At 37.5% G+C, this 14,994-nt stretch overlaps 2 protein-coding genes across 24 annotated transcripts in view; both read left to right on the forward strand.

Annotated features, from left to right (window-relative positions):
* Positions 1-753: 753 nt before the first annotated feature.
* imp4 (IMP U3 small nucleolar ribonucleoprotein 4) lies at positions 754-12,799 on the forward strand. Of its 4 annotated transcripts, XM_073950134.1 has the most exons (11): positions 754-791; positions 2,491-2,640; positions 2,722-2,826; positions 8,785-8,893; positions 10,142-10,225; positions 10,304-10,413; positions 10,570-10,702; positions 10,798-10,952; positions 12,127-12,221; positions 12,301-12,374; positions 12,489-12,799. In XM_073950134.1, exons 6-11 carry the CDS (start codon positions 10,318-10,320, stop codon positions 12,599-12,601), a joined length of 666 nt encoding a protein of 221 aa, XP_073806235.1. In that variant the 5' UTR covers positions 754-791; positions 2,491-2,640; positions 2,722-2,826; positions 8,785-8,893; positions 10,142-10,225; positions 10,304-10,317; the 3' UTR covers positions 12,602-12,799.
* Positions 12,800-13,860: 1,061 nt separating this feature from the next.
* araf (A-Raf proto-oncogene, serine/threonine kinase) overlaps positions 13,861-14,994 on the forward strand; it is a 57,895-nt gene continuing 56,761 nt past the window's right edge. For all 20 annotated transcript variants that reach the window (XR_012405825.1, XR_012405827.1, XR_012405824.1 and 17 more), the window contains exon 1: positions 13,861-13,892. The gene's annotated coding sequence lies outside the window, so the exon portion shown is untranslated. The remainder of the gene's footprint in view (positions 13,893-14,994) is intronic.

Here is a 14,994-nt window from a genome sequence, read left to right on the forward strand (position 1 = left end):
CTTCTTTGTGGCTTCTCCACACGGTAACTCTACCAGATGTGGGAAAGAGCGTAAAGGTGGACTCATCAGGGAATACATGTTTCACATTGTTTACAGCTCAAGATTTGCGCTGCTGGCATTGGCACAAGTGACCAAAGGTTTGGCTGTAGCACCCAAACATCCCTTTCAGACAGCTTTCGCTTGCATCCAGTTACTTCTGTTAGATGTGGCTTGTCCTTCTTGGTGGCATAATGACATTACCCTGGATAGCATGGCTTTTGATCTGTCACAAAGACTTGCTGTCTTGGTCACAGATGTGCCAGTAAGACGTGCACCAACAGTTTCTCATCTTTGAACTCTGATACGTCACCTATAATGTATTGCAATTTTGCATTGCAAGATTTCAAGCAAAACTGTGCTATTACTCTGCTAATTAAACCTTCACACTCTGCTTTTATTGGTGGAATGTGCAATCAGTAAAGATTGGCCACCAATGGACTGGTCAAATTTAGCCACGAAACTTCCAACCCTAAATTGTCCAATGCTGCAGTTTCATTGTCCATCCCCTGTACCTTGCTGTTATGTTTGCTGATAGTAATACTGAATAAATAAAAATCATATCCTAAACTCAAAAAAAGAAAAAAAGAAAAAGAAAAAAGGAGGATCTATGAATTGTAAACAACTTGCTGAAATTGTGTAAACCATAGACTATGTAAAATGTAATCCTCAAAAAATGACTGTAGCGGTTCTCTGTAAACTTAAACGTAAACCACTGAGGAGAAGCACTTTAGCAGCATCTAGAACAGCAGCCTGTAAGTACATTTAAGATTTGTTTCAGTTGTTGTGTATGGTTTGAGGACTTGTTTCCAGCTGTTTGTGTAAAGTTGTAGGACATTTAAACTTGCTTTCAGTTGTGTATAATACTAGAAGTTGTTTAGCCACTGTTTCCTTGGTTACTATAAGAGCTTGTGTAGCGAACGCAGACGCGGTTCGCGTCGTCCGCCTCAGTTTCGGCCCTTGTTTTGACTCGGGAGGCGTGTCCAAACGCCAGGTAACCACTATATAGTGAGCACGGTAGCATTAGACGGCAGGAGAAGCACTTTAGCAGCATCTAGAACAGCAGCCTGTAAGTACATTTAAGATTTGTTTCAGTTGTTGTGTATGGTTTGAGGACTTGTTTCCAGCTGTTTGTGTAAAGTTGTAGGACATTTAAACTTGCTTTCAGTTGTGTATAATACTAGAAGTTGTTTAGCCACTGTTTCCTTGGTTACTATAAGAGCTTGTGTAGCGAACGCAGACGCGGTTCGCGTCGTCCGCCTCAGTTTCGGCCCTTGTTTTGACTCGGGAGGCGTGTCCAAACGCCAGGTAACCACTATATAGTGAGCACGGTAGCATTAGTCGGCAGGAGAAGCACTTTAGCAGCATCTAGAACAGCAGCCTGTAAGTACATTTAAGATTTGTTTCAGTTGTTGTGTATGGTTTGAGGACTTGTTTCCAGCTGTTTGTGTAAAGTTGTAGGACATTTAAACTTGCTTTCAGTTGTGTATAATACTAGAAGTTGTTTAGCCACTGTTTCCTTGGTTACTATAAGAGCTTGTGTAGCGAACGCAGACGCGGTTCGCGTCGTCCGCCTCAGTTTCGGCCCTTGTTTTGACTCGGGAGGCGTGTCCAAACGCCAGGTAACCACTATATAGTGAGCACGGTAGCATTAGTCGGCAGGAGAAGCACTTTAGCAGCATCTAGAACAGCAGCCTGTAAGTACATTTAAGATTTGTTTCAGTTGTTGTGTATGGTTTGAGGACTTGTTTCCAGCTGTTTGTGTAAAGTTGTAGGACATTTAAACTTGCTTTCAGTTGTGTATAATACTAGAAGTTGTTTAGCCACTGTTTCCTTGGTTACTATAAGAGCTTGTGTAGCGAACGCAGACGCGGTTCGCGTCGTCCGCCTCAGTTTCGGCCCTTGTTTTGACTCTCGAGGCGTGTCCAGCTGAATTCAATCAGCTAGTGCTTTGGGGTTATATAAACAACTAGTTCACCGCGGCAGCGGTCGCGGCAGCCTCGTGTGAAGACCGCCTCGTGTGAAGACCGACGAGGGTAAAGACCATCGACTCTACCTGTGCGACTCCACCGAGCAAAGACACCGACAAAGCACTTGAGTACTTTACTGTATTGTTTTACTTCACACTTATTTTTTGTTGTCAGTGCACTTTTATTATGTGTTTTCTAATTCCTGTTGTTACTAACACTCGCAAAACACGGGAGGTGCGCTGCAGGCGTAATCCTCACAACCTTCGTTCAATACATGTATCTACTATTTCACAACTCTCTCTCTCCGTGGGCCTCTGGAATTGTCAATCAGCTGTTAACAAGGCTGATTTTATTACCTCCATAGCTACATATTCTGACTATAATCTCATGGCTCTAACTGAGACCTGGTTGAGGCCGGAGGACACTGCTACACATGCTACTCTTTCTGCTAATTTCTCTTTTTCCCACACTCCTCGTCAAACAGGGAGAGGGGGTGGGACTGGACTACTAATTTCCAAAGAATGGAAATTTACTCTGATACCGTCCCTGCCAACAATCAGCTCCTTTGAATTCCATGCAGTCACCATTATCCACCCCTTCTACATAAATGTGGTTGTCATCTACCGCCCACCAGGTAAATTAGGTCACTTCCTAGATGAACTGGATGTTCTTCTCTCATCTTTTTCTAATTTTGCCACTCCCTTATTGGTGCTAGGTGACTTCAACATTTACGTTGACAAACCGCAAGCTGCAGACTTTCAGACTCTGCTTGCCTCTTTTGACCTAAAAAGAGCACCTACTTCTGCTACCCACAAATCAGGTAATCAGCTAGACCTTATTTACACACGACACTGCTTCACTGATCAAACAATAGTAACTCCACTACAAATATCTGATCATTTCCTTCTGTCTCTCAACATCCACATTACTCCTGAGCCGCCACACACTCCAACACTGGTTACCTTTCGCAGAAACCTACGATCTCTCTCACCCAATAGACTATCCACCATTGTTTCAGACTCTCTTCCTCCATCTCGCAAACTCACTGCACTTGATTCGAACAGTGCCACTAATACACTCTGCTCCACACTAGCATCATGTCTAGACCGATTATGTCCTCTTGCATCCAGGCCAGCCCGTGCCAGTCCTCCTGCACCCTGGCTCTCGGATGCTCTCCGTGAGCATCGCTCAAAACTTCGGGCTGCAGAGAGAATTTGGCGGAAAACTAAAAATCCTGCACATCTCTTAACATACCAAACTCTTCTGTCCTTTTTCTCAGCTGAGGTTACTTCTGCAAAGCAGACGTATTACCGTCTAAAAATCAACAATGCCACTAATCCTCGCCTACTTTTTAAAACATTTTCCTCCCTCCTCTATCCTCCTCCTCCACCCGCATCCTCCACACTTACTACTGATGACTTTGCTACATTCTTCTGCACCAAAACTGCAAAAATCAGTGCTCAATTTGCTGCACCTACAACAAACACGCAAGATACAACACCAACACCACACACACTCACCTCTTTTTCTCAGCTCTCTGAGTCTGAGGTGTCCAAACTTGTGCTATCTAGCCATGCAACCACTTGTCCACTCGATCCCATTCCCTCTCATCTCTTGCAAGCCATCTCTCCTGCAGTCATACCAACACTGACTCACATAATTAACACATCTCTTGACTCTGGTTTATTCCCCACTACATTTAAGCAGGCTAGGGTAACCCCACTGCTAAAGAAACCCAACCTGGACCATACGCTACTTGAAACTACAGACCAGTATCCCTGCTTCCATTCATGGCCAAGATTCTGGAGAAAGTAGTGTTCAATCAAGTCCTGGACTTTCTTACTCAAAACAATCTCATGGACAACAAGCAATCCGGCTTTAAGAAAGGCCACTCAACTGAGACTGCCCTGCTCTCGGTCGTGGAGGATCTCAGACTGGCTAAAGCAGACTCTAAATCATCAGTCCTCATTTTGCTGGACTTGTCAGCTGCTTTTGACACTGTCAACCACCAGATCCTGCTATCTACGCTTGAGTCACTGGGCGTTGCGGGCACTGTTATACAATGGTTTAGATCTTACCTCTCTGACAGGTCATTCAGGGTGTCTTGGAGGGGAGAGGTGTCCAACCTACAGCATCTAAACACTGGGGTACCTCAAGGCTCTGTTCTTGGGCCACTTCTCTTCTCCATCTACACATCATCTCTAGGACCAGTCATCCAGAGACATGGATTCTCCTACCACTGCTATGCTGATGACACCCAGCTATACCTCTCTTTTCATCCTGATGATCCCTCGGTTCCAGCTCGTATCTCAGCCTGCCTGTTGGATATTTCACACTGGATGAAAGATCATCATCTTCAGCTGAACCTCGCAAAAACGGAAATGCTTGTAGTTTCTGCCAACCCGACTCTACACCATAACTTTTCAATCCAGATGGATGGGGCAACCATTACTACATCCAAAATGGTGAAAAGCCTTGGAGTAACGATTGATGACCAACTAAACTTCTCTGACCACATTTCTAGAACTGCTCGATCGTGCAGATTTGCACTCTATAACATCAGAAAGATCCGACCCTTCTTATCTGAACATGCAGCTCAACTCCTTGTTCAAGCTCTTGTTCTCTCCAAACTGGATTACTGCAACTCTCTACTAGCTGGGCTTCCAGCTAACTCTATCAAGCCTCTTCAACTGCTCCAGAATGCAGCAGCACGAGTTGTCTTCAATGAACCTAAACGAGCACATGTCACTCCGCTGCTAGTCCGTTTGCACTGGCTGCCAGTTGCTGCTCGCATCAAATTCAAAACTCTGATGTTTGCCTACAAAGTGACTTCTGGCCTAGCACCTTCTTATCTGCACTCACTTCTGCAGATCTATGTGCCCTCCAGAAACTTGCGTTCTGTGAATGAACGTCGCCTCGTGGTTCCATCCCAAAGAGGGAAAAAATCACTTTCGCGAACGCTCACGCTCAATCTGCCCAGTTGGTGGAATGAACTCCCTAACTGCATCAGAACAGCAGAGTCACTCGCTATTTTTCAAGAAACGACTAAAAACTCAACTATTTAGTCTCCACTTCACTTCCTAAGCTGCAATTGCCTCTTTGAATATCACACTAATTGTACAAAAAAAAAAAAAAAAAAAAAAAAAAAAAAAAAAAAACACTTCCCTTCTTAGACTTTACAGACCTGAAACTTGCCTTTAGTACTTATTCATTGTTGCTCTTAGTTGTGTAAATTGCTTCCTTGTCCTCATTTGTAAGTCGCTTTGGATAAAAGCGTCTGCTAAATGACTAAATGTAAATGTAAATGTAAATGTTCTCAATTCCAGTCTTTGGGCCTGCACACTTTGTATGTCTCTCTTATTTAACACACACAAGGATCAATTCATGGATTCTCTGCTAATGAGTTGATGATCTGAATCAGGTGTTTTAAGTAAGCAAGACATGCAAAATGTGCAGGGTGAGGGGATCCAGGAACCGGAAATAAGAACCACTGGCTTAGATAATCTAGATTAGCCTACATGTAATCCGTAACTACCCAGCTCAAAGTAGTAAGTAAACAAACACAAGATAGATGCAAAGACAAGATTTCTTGGCAAACTGACATCAAAGGTGTTTGTGCAGCATGATGTTGTGGGAAAAAACTATTTCCTCCATTTTGATCTTATTGCCATGTCTACCGCAGACACCACTGGAACCACATGACTACCGAAACTAGTATTGAGACTTTCTTTGACGGTCAAAAACATAGAAAAATAGCCTATTTTTATCTTTGATGCGAAACTCTTAATAACATTATGTGTATCTCAAAGATCATTATAAGTTGAATTATAAATTATAAACATCAACTAGTGTGCAGCATAAATGTGTACACCCAATTTTGAAAATTAATGTTTTTGTCCATTTCTCAGTGAATATAGGCAATGCATTTGGGTGCATTTAAACCAAACAAATTTATTTATTAAAATAATTTTTTAGTCACCAAACATATTCAGAAATTGCAAGATAATGCAATTGAAAAAAAATCTACAAAATATGCATTTTTCCCTTTTTTTCTTCTCTTGACTTTTCCTCTTTTTAAAATTTGTATTTATTATTTTTCTAAAACGTATAAATTTAAATGTACAAATTTTTGGACCGTTAAGTTAATTTGTTAGATCAGCTTCAGATTTGGCTTCAGTTCTGACTAATCTAATGCACACATATAATATTGTACAGCTTTCTACTAAAGATATGCATTTAAAAGAGATTTGTGAAGGTTGTGCTACTGTACTTATATATGCTGAGCACTGAATGTTTCAACTACTATTTTGTCAATCAATATGGCAAGCCATTTTAACATAAATACTCTTACATAAATGCTGTATAGTCATAATTTTATTTTTGACTAGTCCAAATTCCAATATAATTTCCAAAAATCTATTTTATATTTTTGACTTGTTTTAACTGGAATAAAGATATCTACAATGTGGTTATGACTAAGGCGCGTTATGTGCATTAAATATGTCTACAGCGTTATTGTGACTAGTCCTAAATATACTTTTGGGATATTTCAAATTCTAATTTTACTAGCAGTAATAAAATGCTGCTAGTAACTATTTTATTTTTAGATATCTCTAGTGTTTGACTTGTCATTACCAAACTAGAGATATTTAATTTAATTTACCATATTCAAGAGATATCCAAAATACAATTACAATAATTTAGCACTAGTCAAATTACTTTTATATCATGAATTGGACCTTTGGAACCAGCTAAATGTAAATAGGAACCATTTAATGTAAATAAAATTGAAATTCTTCTTAGTCAAAACTCATTTAAAGATATCTCTAGTTTTATTATATAGCTCAGTCTGGTGAGCTGATATCTGCATTCAACTTTGTGACTTTGAATAAAGTCATGTAGTTATATGTTATATTAACATTCTGACTATTCAAAATCATTTTATGGATACCTAAATGATCTTTTTGCACAGCAAGTTCCAGCCACCATAAACCTGTAGTAAATGGTCAATGTGATTCATGAATTTCATACAGACCCATTTGTATTTAATTTAATCAGATTACAGTCATTAAAATAGACTGCAGCATTAATTTAATTGTTCAGGTGTAAAACAAGATGACAAGACACAGTACGGGAGCACAGAAACTCCATTGAAAATACTATGGTAAATTAAATTTCTAAGCAAGACACAGAACAATGGAGTTTAAAACAGTGCTTCTTATCCGGTCTGAGATTCACTTTCTATCGTACAGTATATCAATCAGGCAGTGAATTTGATTTTTAAATAAAACAGATCTTAAACTCTGCGATTTTGTAATGGCAGTTGACATAACAGTTCACCGGAAGTGTTTGAGGTGGCTTACTGAAAATTAAAAGTCCATGACGAGGTATATTTTCGAAATATGAATGAATTTTTTTTACAGTATATTTAATGGAGAGCTGAGGTAATCACGTCGCAGAACGATTTGTACTAGGAGCAAATTCAGATATCTCTAAATATATTTGAGATCAGTCAAAACCAATTTCAAGAATTTTCTTTTTACCTTTGAGGATGTATGATGTCAAATAATATCTATGTCATATGCCAGAGTAGTTGATGGTTCATTCTGCTGCGACCCTGATAAATCAAGGATTAAGCCAAAAGAAATGAATAAATTATTAAAAATGTAAAAACAATTAAATAAATAATAGCTTTCCCAAATATAATCAAAATACATTTACAGGCCTATGTGGAATCTGTTTTCTTACTAGAACATTTATGATTGCAGATTTCTCCAATTGTCATTCGGACTAGTCGGATTATAACATCGTACGTCACAATGCAATCGTTCCGAAATACCTTCATTGGTCAGAACAAAGCTTTGTTTAAGCTAAAACGGCTTGCCATAACTTTATTTGTATTGTGCCGAGAACTTTTATTTTGAAAGACCGCGTCATGCTTGCTTGTTGTCTAACAGGAAGTCGTGATTGTAGACCGTGAGGCAGAATTGTCACGTGTAGTTTCTCAAAATGGTTAGTACAACTTAAATATAATGTATTTATTTTATTAGACATGTTTGAGTTTCGCATTAAATTCATTTAATCCGTTTTTCCTCTCGCGCTTCATACATAAGGGGTTTATGATGCCAATATTGTGGCTTTTTACTTGTGTTATAGTGTGATCAAGCTCTAACTTACAATGAAGAATGATCAGTATATAAACCTAACGTTATATTAAAAGTAGGATTTTGTTCCCTACCCAGTGTAAAAATCGGTACAGTTATTTATTCATGTTAATTGATTCCCTAAAAGTAAACTTAATTTTTTTTTCAATTGTTCTATAATTGTAGCATAACGTTAACGTTAATTGTCTTAAAATATTTGCCAATAATATACTCTCTGTGAAGATCATTATATATTGTGACATGAGCATATACAGTAGCTATATTTGGTCTTGATAGCTACATTGCTTGCTTTTTATCTAATGCAGTCCAATTTTGCAGTAAGCATTTCATGCATATGATTTCCCATTAAGCACTATATTCAACTGGGACAATTTCAATAGATCAAGTGAGACCTAGCTTTATGTTAAAGTGTAATTTTATTTAAAATCAAAATTGTCCTTTTTAACTTGCTATTTATCAAAGAATCCTGCAAGTCTTGTAGTTTCCTCAAATTCATTTCAGCAGCACATCAGTTTTTTTTTTTTTTGGTTGAAATGTTTTTCAGCATATTAGAATAGTTTCAGGATCATGTGACGATGAATTAATTTTATTTTAATTGTTTCTTTTGCCCATAGCTGCGACGGGAAGTGAGACTGAGGAAGGAATACCTGTACAGGAAAGCCCAGGAGGACAGACTGCGCACTATTGAAGAGAAAAAACAGAAGCTCAAGTCTGCTTTAGATGGTCAGTTTCCAGCAGTAAATAGCTTGTCTAGGGATGCAACGATTTTAGATTTTGGTTGTACGATTATAGTCTGAGGAATAATCACACATTCACGGTTATCACAATTATTATGCGTTCATTAATATTAAAACACTACTAGTTTAGAAAATCACATGGACTCCTTATATTTTAAAGTGTTGTTTACTGCTGCTCAGTAAACAATTAATACAACACAAAATAATAATAAAAAACAAACAATTGTCCATTTCTTTTTGGACTTATAAAAGAAAAAAATAATAAAAAATAAATAAAAGAAAAAAAGATTTTGACTTTTAAACATAAGTAATAATTTTACACTAATAATAAATGACAGAACAATAAATAAATAAATTAAAATAAGAATAAATAGAAAAAAAAGGATTTGTCCAATGTAAATCTTAGCTACATATTAGCTCAGTGTTTCCCTTTTAAAGAAAATAAATGTAGTCAAAGGCTGCTGAGCCTCAGTCTGAAAGACGCTTTTAATCAACTATATTATGAACTTTTATTGTATTTCATTTTGTTCTCCTTGTAGTAGAAATGTGTATATTCCATACATATTATAAAGCTGACTGGTCTGTTCTTGACTGGTCTAGTGACTTGCAGTGCACTAGCGCCGTTCTTTCAACTAGGTGTGCCTGGAAATTGTAAGCCCATTGCTGTCAATATGTGCGCAAGAAAAGAAAAAATGAACTTTCTGCCCCAAAAGGTGCGATATGTGAATAACCGTTAGTTAACCTCAGCCATAGTTAAAGGTTCCCGAAACCGCTGAATACTTTTTTGAGATTTTAACAGAATTGTGTGTGTTGAGCATCAGTTAAGACAATGTTAGCACCTGTCAGCTTTTATTGTGAGGAAAACTGGATAACTTTGAGCTTTTGTCGGCTAATTTCAGCTTCCGGGTTTAAAATGATTTTTGGTGCGGGATCAAAATCGGAGACATTGTGCAAAACTGCAAGTGCAAAGATGACACGTTGGTTTCTCATTATTATTCATAGCTGAGTTTTCTTATCCTATGAGAAGAGACTGCTTCTTAATGATTCATGACTGTTGGCATAACTTTTTGTTGAAGCAGTTTTGTTCCGTGCTGAAACGCGGTGTTGAGAAGCCTTTACGATTAATTAACCGTGACGAATTAAAGCGCAGTTGATAGTGAAATCGGTTAATCGTTGCATCTCTAAGCTTGTCTAATGTATTTTGAAATTGTCATATTTTAAACTTCTCTTGCAGAAAATCGTCTGTTACCTACTGAGGTTCGAAAAGAGGCATTAGAAGTACAGAAACTCTTGGAGTTCGATGATGAGGGTGGAGAAGGTGACTTTTTCTCTCACGTATATCAGAATTGAGTTTCATCTCTTACTGTATTTAAACCTATTTATTACATTATTTAAGGTGTTAGTTCTCATATGGATGATGAGTACAAGTGGGCAGGAGTGGAAGACCCCAAAATTATGGTTACAACATCCAGAGACCCCAGCTCCAGACTCAAGATGTTTGCCAAAGTATGTTAAATCGTATTATTCACATTTGACACGCATGAGGAAGTACTATGGTTTAAAACACTTGTACTTATGCAGGTGTTTTGCATATAGTGACGTATAGGAAACCAATATCTACAGACTGTGGTTTATTTAGGTATTTTTTGTTTTGTTTGACAGGAAATGAAGCTAATGTTTCCGGGGGCCCAGCGTATGAACAGAGGAAACCATGAAGTTAAAACTTTAGTACATGCGTGCAAATCTAATAATGTCACTGATCTTGTTATAGTTCATGAGACCAGAGGTCAGCCAGGTATGGGCTTTTATGCTGTATCGTACTTGTAAGTCTACTTTCATATCCCTCTTGCAGTTTTTGCTCAAGGTATTTATGTCTTCTTGTTCTTTTAGATGGATTGGTGGTGTGTCACCTTCCTTTTGGGCCAACAGCCTACTTTACCATGTATAATGTGGTAATGAGACATGATGTTCCAGACATTGGCACCATGTCCGAAGCCTACCCTCACCTCATCTTCCACAACTTCACATCACGTCTTGGACGAAGAGTGAGTTGTACACCCTGAGAAATGATAATAAAATGAGTTTCTCATCTGCATAGCCGTTCAAATGTTTGGGATCTGTATGATTCCAAGAAAATGAATACTTTCAAACCTTTATGACTTTCTGCCTTCTGTTGGACACTAAGGAAGATATTTTGAAGAAAGCTGAAAACCAGTAACCATTGACTTCCATAGCAGGAAAAACAAAAACTATGAACGTCAGTGATTTCAGATTTTATTTAAAATATCTTATTTTGTGTTAAACAGAAGAAACTACGATGGAAACACTTTAAAGGAACAAATTCCAGTATGCGCATTAAAGTCATGTGATTTTATGATAAGAGATCATGTGATGATAAAAATGTGTGTGAATGGATAAATAAGGAAAGCTGACCACATTGTAAAACATCTGCAATGTTGTTGTGGTCATTCTAAAATATCTTAACCATTTCAGTTTTAGTGTTGTTATATTATTAATTACATACAGAACTGCCAATTGCATCTCTGCTCCACGTCTCATGCCTTTAAACGCCACCACATGGCAATTGCATGTTGGCATTTGTCTTCTGAGGTGCAAGTCATTTATTAAATCAAGAAAAGATTGATGCAGCTTCTCCTACTGCAGCAAATTTTGTTTTTACTGTTGATATTTGAAATATCAGTTAATGCCAGTTCAGGAAGCGACGATTTTATTCTCTTTGACTCACTGGATGAAAACGCTGCTTTTGCTCATAAATTTAATTAGCATCATTGAAGGGAAACTGGCTAATGAAGACTAAAAATTTAGCTTTAAAAATCAAAGTACTAAACTTCAGTTTAAAATATATTAAAACCGTTATTTTAGTTGCTTTTGTAGTAACATTTCTATTGTATGTGTAATAACATTTAACTGTATTTGTGATTTAAATGAATACAGCTCTTTAAAACGACCCCAAACTTTAAAAAAGCTATGTTATATGTTCTATTCTATTTATATTTTAAATAAACAAATATCATTAATGTCTTGATTATTGTAATGATACACAGTTGTCAACATTTGAAGTGGACCTTAATTTTTTAAAAGTCTTAATTTTGATAAACTTTTTAGATCCACTTCGTATGCTGTAGTCTAGGCTCAATCGAAGGTCATGCACATTACAATAAGCTTTGTAATGTGAATTATTATTTGTTTTTTTTTTAGGTGTCCAACATTCTAAAGTATCTGTTCCCTGTACCCAAAGAGGATAGCAGACGTGTTATTACGTTCGCAAACACAGATGATTACATCTCTTTCAGGTGAGTTGTGCTTTAACTGCTGTATCAATGATTCTGAGCAAAATAAACATAACGACTGTGGAATTACTTAATGTTGCAGACACCACACTTACAAGAAAACTGATCACAAGAACGTTGAGTTGACAGAAGTTGGACCTAGGTTTGAAATGAAATGTAAGGAACTTTTTTTTTGCGTGTGTGTGTAAATTTGTTTGTATTTGTGCAAAATGGACACTTGTGTTGCACATTGCTCATCTTGAATTAATATCATGTATTTATCATTTTCAGTGTACATGATTAAGCTGGGCACGCTAGAGAATGAGAGTACTGCAGATGTTGAATGGCGACACCACCCTTACACACGCACTGCCAAAAAGAGGAAATTCTTGAGCGTGGAATAGGCAAATGTTTCTTCAGAAACCAGTTTTGTCAACATGGACATTTTATTTTCAACTGCACAGTGGTCTTTTTCCATTTAATCGTGACATTTAAAACAGAGAAATTGATTTCAATACAAAGATATTGTTTGCTTGTCTACACTTCCCCAAAATAAATCTTTTGTACAGAGGTCACACGGACATTAAAAGAAACATTCTTTACTTTTGTATTATGCATTTTTAATTATCTTTTGAGGCAAGACACTGCAGGCAGTACCACTGTTGTGCTTTCAATATTATGAAAAGAAAACTGATCACAAGTTTTTAATTAATTTTACTTTATCAATTTGTGTCTGTAGATTTCAGTTACGATTATTTTTTTAAAAGCTGCTTTCCCAAAATGATGATTTTCTCCTGCACTGAGGCACAGATCTCCACTTCACTAGTATTTATATAAACCAAATAGTGTTCAAGTCTATATTCTAAAGGTTTTTAAGCATGTGAAATGACACGAGGAAAGGTATGTTGACCCATACTTCTAATTTCTACTCTGTATTTATTTAACTCAACCAAGTGCACAAACATGATAGTACAATAGATATATGAGCATTCATATCGCTGCAGCACATGGGGAGCAGTTGGGGGTTCAGTGCCTTGCTCAAAGGGTCTCACCTTAATTGTGGTATGAAGAGTGGTTCATTGGGCCATGATTGCTCCCAAAGAGACAATGCAAGATACATTTTTTCCACTGATATTTTCATATAAAATGAACCTACTTGTGTACAAGGTTTTATCAAAAGAAATAATGATTTAAATAATTGTACTATTCTGGCTGTTCATGTTTTATGACATTATAAAAATAAACCCCTGAAAACATTAGACGGCAATATTTTACAAAATTAACAATTTTGGACCTGACCTGTTCAGCTTTTTGAGATACAAATGTAATAAATCAGCAATTTAACCTTTTGACTGGCAGTGTATGCCTTAATCTCTTGATTACTTAGTATAACGTTGCTTTTGTCTTTGTGTAAAACATGTTACTCGTACTCATTTTGAATAGTACATGAAGAACGTAACTGAGCTCTGGCCTGTAGGTTTCTTTACTGCATGGAAAAACTTTACATTCGTCGACCGCAGCACAGCACACGCCCCTTTTCATTCCCTTGCTACAAAGTAGCAAGGTAGGTAACCAATGAGCTTCGCGATTCACAGCCCTCGACCAATCAGAACGCGACATTTCGCTGTTCCGCTTTCCCTGAAATTCTTTGCTGATCCGACTTGAGACTGAGAGAATTCAAGATGGCTGTCTCAGGTGAGTATTTACTCTGGAGCAAAAAAATGCAAATTGAGGTTCACGAACAGGCTGTAGTTTGCAAAAATACTAGTCGCAGTTGTAAATCCCGATACGTCACATAGCAGCGCTTGAATAATCTGGTTTAGCAGTTTTTCTAAACTTTTAACCCGCATTAGCAACAGTAACGTTAGCTAGCTAGCAGCTAGTCGTCTAATCCCTTTCCGCCTCATGAAAACAGCATTCCCTCCTTCACCGCGAATAAGGCACCTGACAGGACTTAGGGAGCTATATTTGGCTGTTATGCTTTTATACTTCAGTCGTAATAATCACCGTTGTCTCGGTAAAGTGAGCAAGCCAAATCTGCATGGCCTGTGTTCTAGGAGAAGGACAGAGAAAATGATCAGACACATCACTGTTTGCTAAACCCAGCCAACTCATCTCCTCTGCAGGCTCCTGCACATTTCTGCGGTCACACTTTCAGGAGGGGAGGTGTTTGTTTAAAACATTTATAATTCTCTTTCACCTCCTGTTGGGGTGTCACCTGATTGTTAGTTTGCCAAAGTCAAGTGTGTTGTGTAGGTTAAATGTTTTATGTATATATTATTAACGTAATAATACAATATGTATGTATGATTCAGACATTGTGTAATTCTACAACTTATTTGCATATTCAGTGTGCGTAATATTATATTAATAATTGTGTAATAATGTAATATAACATGTGTATGTTCATATAAATGTACCATCTGCATCAAATTTAAACTGGGCAGGGTGTGTAGTGTAATACATGTATTGGCTATTTATACATGCTGATTTAGGAAGCTCACAACACAGTGTATTATTGTGAAGTGAATGATGGTGCAACTGCAGTGGTGTTTTTCCAGTCTGCACAACACTTGTGGTTTAGGGTTGTGAAGATAGTGTATGCTGCATTATATATCATAAAACGTAACGTTCAATTTGGAGTACTTGTTCTTACGTGTCTGGGTTAAATGGCTTTATTTGAGAGTTTGATAGCCTTAAGACGAAAATTATAGTGTTTAATTATAGAGCAATATCTTCAAAGAAGTTTTGGCGTAATCTGATCCTTTAAATGAATTTATGTCTACATCTGTTTCAT

This window comes from Danio rerio, chromosome 5, assembly GCF_049306965.1.
Source record: "Danio rerio strain Tuebingen ecotype United States chromosome 5, GRCz12tu, whole genome shotgun sequence".
NCBI classification, from domain to species: domain Eukaryota; kingdom Metazoa; phylum Chordata; class Actinopteri; order Cypriniformes; family Danionidae; genus Danio; species Danio rerio.

What these genes read in the sequence shown, in the direction of transcription:
- imp4 (XM_073950133.1), top strand. Translation starts at nt 10,318, where the DNA reads ATGGATGATGAGTACAAGTGGGCAGGAGTGGAAGACCCCAAAATTATG. An exon ending in GACTCAAGATGTTTGCCAAA is followed by an intron (nt 10,414 to 10,569) that starts GTATGTTAAATC and finishes TTTGTTTGACAG; the next exon opens with GAAATGAAGCTAATGTTTCC. An exon ending in CATCACGTCTTGGACGAAGA is followed by an intron (nt 10,953 to 12,126) that starts GTGAGTTGTACA and finishes TTTTTTTTTTAG; the next exon opens with GTGTCCAACATTCTAAAGTA.